Source organism: Marmota flaviventris, chromosome 11 (assembly GCF_047511675.1).
Source record: "Marmota flaviventris isolate mMarFla1 chromosome 11, mMarFla1.hap1, whole genome shotgun sequence".
Classification (NCBI taxonomy): domain Eukaryota; kingdom Metazoa; phylum Chordata; class Mammalia; order Rodentia; family Sciuridae; genus Marmota; species Marmota flaviventris.
The window spans coordinates 96,813,259-96,819,258 of NC_092508.1; the positions used below are offsets into that span (position 1 = coordinate 96,813,259).

At 48.5% G+C, this 6,000-nt stretch overlaps 1 protein-coding gene across 1 annotated transcript; it reads right to left on the minus strand.

Moving 5' to 3' along the window:
• Window positions 1-1,999: 1,999 nt before the first annotated feature.
• Window positions 2,000-4,268, minus strand: Sft2d3 (SFT2 domain containing 3). Its single transcript, XM_027936803.3, has one exon. The coding sequence runs from the start codon at window positions 3,014-3,016 to the stop codon at window positions 2,363-2,365; it is 654 nt and encodes a 217-aa protein (XP_027792604.1). The 5' UTR covers window positions 3,017-4,268; the 3' UTR covers window positions 2,000-2,362.
• Between the last annotated feature and the right edge of the window lie 1,732 nt (window positions 4,269-6,000).

Here is a 6,000-nt window from a genome sequence, read left to right on the forward strand (position 1 = left end):
ATAATCAAATTCCAGGAAGCTAAAAGGATCCAGAGACCAAATCCTCATAGAAATTAGGTTCCCTTCCTTCATGTGGAATTATTAGCATTTAGAGTTTAACATTATAACTGGTTCCTGGGAAAGCAGATACCCAGATCACATTTTGAGAATGAATTTAGAGAAAAACAGAAATCTCTACGTTATACATTTATTAAAATACTCAGAAATATAGTATGTATGGCATTTTAAAACATCATTGTTCAAATAAATACAAGATAAGGTGCTTTGAAAACAAGATTTTCAATGAAAATGCTGGACATTTTCGGTTTTTTGCTGTACTAGGGATCCACCCAGGGCCTCGGGCATGCTGGGCAAGCTTTCTACCACTGAGCTACATCCCCAGCTCTTTTTATTTTATTTTGAGACAGGATTTAGCTAAGTTGTCTAGGCTGACCCTGAATTTGGGATTCTCCTGCCTCAGCCTCCCAAATAGCTGAGATTACACAGGCATGTGTTACTGTGTCAGGCTGAAAACAGAATTTTTAAAATCCTGGCTTAAGAACTATAATAGCAACAATATAAAAATATGTCAAACACTAAAATCCTCAGCCATGCATATTCTAGAGAAATTTAAAACTAGAATAGAAATTTAACTAGGGGACTAGAAAGAGCAGTCAATGGCACAAGTCTTTCCCATTATAAAAATAACTTACTCCTGAAAACTTGAATGTATCTTTTTGAGGTAGATAACCCTAATTATTAATAGGGGAGGAGGCAGTATTAGCAAGTACTAAGCAGGGTGGTAGCTCACAAGCCCACTTGTGGATGTTGGTCACTTCAGTCAGTATCATATCTTGGGGAAGGGCTCAGGACATTATCAGGACAGAAAAATGTACATTTGGGGACTGGAGGAAGAAGCAGTGCTCTTCCGCTGCTTGACACAGTATGTTAGGGCAACACTGGAATCCAGTCCCCCAAAAAACAATTATTTTCAAACTGCACAAGCCAGGGCAACTTTGGCTGAAATGGAATCATCAGAGGAGCTTTAATGTCAATGCCTGATCCCACCTCCAGAGATTCTGAATGAATTTATTTAAAGTGTTGCTCTTCAAGTAATTCTGATGTGCCAGTTAAATGTAAGAACCATTGGCACAGAACTTTTAAATTCTAAATATATTTTACTAGTTTATAGTTAATGGTAAAACCTGTAGTTTTTCTGGACCCCTGCTTTCTGGCAATAAATTTAGTAGGAAAAAGTAACCACTGAACCTAAGACAAAGGGACTATAGTGATTATATATGAAAAGCATTTTACACTGTGTTAGGATCACCATGGAAATTGTAAACTACAGGCTAGGATTATAGCTCAGAGGTCCAGCACTTGCCTAGTACATGTGAGGCACTGGGTTCTATCCTCAGCACCACATAAAAATAAATAAAAGTACTGTGTACATCTACAACTTAAAGGAAAAGACAAATAAACTGTAAACTGCTTTAAAAATGAAATACAATTAGAAGTGATAGTCTGCAGAAATCCATAATTTCCAACAAATATGGGAATTCTGAAAGTAGAATTACCTTCCTGTTCCCAGGATTTGCTAGCCCAGTTCTGCACTGAGACCTCTCCAAGGTTTACCGGCATCTTACTGGATACCAGGCAACTTGGGGCAGAAAATGACTCTCTTGTTCCCCTACTTTCATATCTAATTCAGGACCAATTTTCCTTTAATGTTACATAAGGCACCAAATTTACAATTTCTCTTAAGACAGTTTACCTCGGTTTTTTCCTTAACTAATTACTTTTTTAAATCCAGTGGTTAAATGTAATGCTTAATCTGATAGATACTCTTCTGAGATTCATTTACACTGAAGACTGAAGGAAAATAATTTCCAAGTCTTAGGTACAGCCACCCCGCCCCCCCCCCCCCAAAAAAAAAACTATTGTAGCTCAACATCTACCACTGGATTAAAAAAAAATGACAAAAAGTTAAGCCTGAGAAAAACCACAAAAACAACTAATGCACAGAGCCATTCCTTTTTTACTCAGCTCAATCTAAAATCACAGTGCAAAAAGAACTTCTAAGAGCAGCTTCACAGCACCAATTCCACGACAAAACTTCCTTTTCAGAGCACATGCTACCCAGGATAGCACGAAACGGCGAGATCAGGACCACCGGAAACCGCTGGTGTCGCAGTTTGAAACAGCTGCTAAAGGTTAACACTCGCCAGCACCGTCTGGACGACGCCTTCGCCCTAAGCGGCAGGTGTCATCAGGACGTTCTGCGGTGGTATAGTCCGGGAGTGGACGGGTGCAGTCTTTGGCTCGGCAGGCGCCGGGTTCTGAGGAGGTTCCGCGTCGTTCCCTGACGGCGCATATCCAGGGTTCACACCGGCAGCGCATTAGCTAGGCCTGCGCGGCGGCCCAAGCGACCAAGCGCCAGGCGCAGCGCGGTGCCACCGCCCCACGGTAGCAGACTAGCCAACCAGGCCAGTAGGGCGGCCACCTGCGCGCAGGCGCCCAGCGCCGTGAGCGGCGTACTGCGCAGACCCATCGCCGCGTACAGCGTGGCTCCCAGGGCGGCCGCGTAGAACAGCGCGGGCCTCGACGGCGTCTCCTCGCAGCGTAGCAGACGTCCGCACGCCGCCCCGCCTCGCAGTATCGCACCGCCGGCGAGAGCCAGCACCGAGCCCAACGACCAGAGTAGCGCGAATTTGCGCGCGCGCAGCAGCAGCACCGGCGCGTAGAGTGCCGCCAGACCGAAGCAGAGCGCAGCGAGTAGCAGACAGGCTCCACCCGCAGCCAGCTGCTGCCCGCGCGTCACGCTAGGCAGGCACGCCTGGCTCGCCGCCGCCGGCTCCGTGTGACTTCGCGGCCACGTCCACCGCAGGCCAGCGCGTCCAAGCCACGCTCCCGTCGGTCCGACCCCTGCCGCAGGCTCTTCAGCAGTCTCCGAAGCGAGTAGCTGCTCCGCTTCCGCTGGCCTGCCCGCTTTGCTCTGCGACAGATAGTCCTGCAGCTGGCGGTGGAGGTCTGCCATCTCCGACGGGACGGCGACGGAGAGGAGGGCTGTCACGCGCTTCCTGCTTTCGTTTGCGGCAGCAGTGGCTTGGCCAGATGGCGGCGGTTGGTGGACTCGGCGGAAGGGGCGGGGCCTGTGGCGCGCGTGGCCGTGCAGGGTAGTCTCTGTGCAGACTGGAGCAGTCTCCAGGTCTGGTCTGCTGGCCCGCCCCGCATCTCTTGCCAGTCTTTCTCTCAGCGTCTGAACCGGTTCTTTGGATTGTAGCCGCTAGACGAGTTGTGGCAGCATTAAAAGTTGGGGTGTGTGGCACACAAAGTACCCCTCTGGAAATACTGTCCAGACTATCAATGGCTACATGGGCTGCTATACTGTGGTAATGAGGGATCTCGTTTCTTACTACAGCACGCACATCTAGTTATCTCAAAATAAAGTTTTAAAAACGTTTAGACCCACAGAACTTATTTGATTTCTTTGGGAACCAGGTCACAGTTGATAAATGAACGGTTAACACCCACCTCGACCTTGCTTGTCTTCTGGTCTTGGTTTGGGCCAGAGGCCTGGCAAGATCCTTGACCTCTCTACATCCCGTGTGCAAGATGTGGTGGTTCCTCTGCCTCATACCTGGTTTGGGTCTTCAGTGCCTCAGCCCCATCTCCTGACTGATCGCTTGCTTGGTCAGTCCCCTGTGTTCTGCAACTTTTCTCATAACATCTTGAAGTTTTCCTTACACCCAGGCCACACCCTCCGGCCTCCTAGGCCTGCTACTTTTTGATACCTTCTGCTACTTCTTTTAAACTTAGGTGTACTTTCTGAAAGCAAATACAAAAAGAAAAAGGGATGCAGAATTCAACAGATCGTCGATGCTCTATTAAGCAATGGAGGGGCACATTTTCTTTTTTTAATATTTAGTTTTTAGTTTTTTTTAGGTGGACATAATATCTTTATTTTGTTTTTATGTGGTGCTGAGAATCGAACCCAGTGTCCGGTGCATGCTAGGTGAGTGTGCTACCACTTGAGCCATATCCCCAGCCCTAGAGGGGCACATTTTTCAAGGGGAAAATGGCGATGGGATACAACAGGGCGCTGAGTAAATTTTATAGGGTTTAGCAGGGCCAGGTCACAGGAAGAATTTTGTCTATTCATAAAGTGGTGGGCTCATTTAGGACAGGGCGAGTAGGGAGAAGTTGTAGGTAAGGGAAGTTCCCTGGGACCTGTTCTTTTACTGGGGACAGCAAGTTCAGCTATAGGTGGGGTCCACCTACGAGTCCCTTCAGAGCTCGCCCCATTTGCCTTTTCTGCATTCCCTCTGGCTGAGGCCTGAACTTCTAGTGTATTCTACCGCATTGACAAAAGCACCAGTTCATCACAGACATCACCCCACACACCTGGCAGGAGGGTACTTAGGGGAACAGTTGTAGGTAAGGAAAATTCCCTGGGATGTATTTTCCATATCCCTCACTTTCTGTGTTCACTATTTCCAAGTTACAATAGTCTTTGTTCACAGCTTTGCCAGCTCCTTGAGGACAGGGTCTGTTGTCATTGTTCTTTTCCTAGGACCTGATAAGTGTGCTACGACAATGGAATGAACAGACACAACTGTCAATTTTAGTGCAGTAAATGCCTGAAAGGCTTTGAAGATACTTCCTGAATCCATTGATTGGAAAACCCAACCTAATTTGTAGATGTTTTAAATGACTGTTGTGAATTTGTGATATGATGCCTGGAGGTCCCCTGCTTTCCCACTCCAGGAGTCCCCAGGGTGGGCCATACTTGTGTGTTTCCCGAATTTTCTAAGGTAGTAGATTGTGTGTGTAACTTCAGAGTAATTAATTCTATTTGTCAGGACAAATGTGCAGGACAGGTAAGTTATCCAGTAGTTTTTTCTTGTATAGATCTTTGGCTTATTTGCTCCCCAAGACCATTCTTTTCCTGCCTTCTCTGTATTGAGCTGGTGGGGAAGGAGAAGGAGAGAGAACTATTTTTTGCCCACCTCAGGACCAACAGCATGCTGAATACAGGCTGTACCACTGAGCTACATCCCCAGCTCATTTTAATTGTGTTTTGCTCAACATATGGATTATCAGCGAGGTATTTTTTGAGGTGACATGTTCTAGTTACCTACAAGGGCATTTTGGGCTGTTGCTATGCGTGTGTGGTTCTAAAAACCAAAGCTCTTGGCATTTAGTTGCAGAGTCCTTGGCACAGCGTTGGGAACTGGTGAAGTTCGCACACTTGGGTGGAGCAAGCGCTAATTCCCCACAAGGGGCGCTGGAGAGCAGCCCAACCAGCCGGCTCTGCTTGCCCTCCGGCACTGCTTTAATCCCGGCTCTCTACCTGCGAGGTCTCCTTAAACTTCCTGGAAGCTGAGGAAACAGACCACCTCGAACAGGAGTGTTGGATGCCTAGCCGAGGGCTCATCCCAGTTTTTCTCTCTATTCGCTGAGGCTTTCTAGTGTCTTGCCTAATTAGGAATCCCTGAGCCATTGTCTGGGGTCCTCGGCCGACCTCGAGCACCATCTCCGCCTCGGAGGCACCCTGCGCCCGGGTCGGTCTATTTCAAAGAAAAGGACAAAGCCAAGCTGAGCACTGCGACTGGCCTCTTGCACCGGCTGCTTGCTCCTGTTTTTCAAAAGCTGCTTGGGGACCTCGCGGCTGCAGCTCTAGATAGCAGCCCAGCTAGGGCTCACAGCCACTGGGGGCGGGCTTTGTGGGTAATGATTTAACTGCGCTTCTTTCCGAGCTCCGGTGGAGGGGTCCCCAAGCGCATTATCGGTTCCAGGCAGGAAGTGCCTTCACTTGCACTGAGATTTCTCTGAGCGCCCAGGATGCAGGAGGGACCAGGAGCGCTCTCCTCCAAGAGGTCATGGCTGCGTGGTCGTCTGGCCCGCCAGGCCCAGGCCACAGGGGTTGGGGAAGCTTCCTGAGGGGCAAGAGGAGTGCCCTGCTTGACCCAAGCCTGCCAGACAGGGGCTGCTCAGCCAGTGCTGCACAAACCCCTGCTT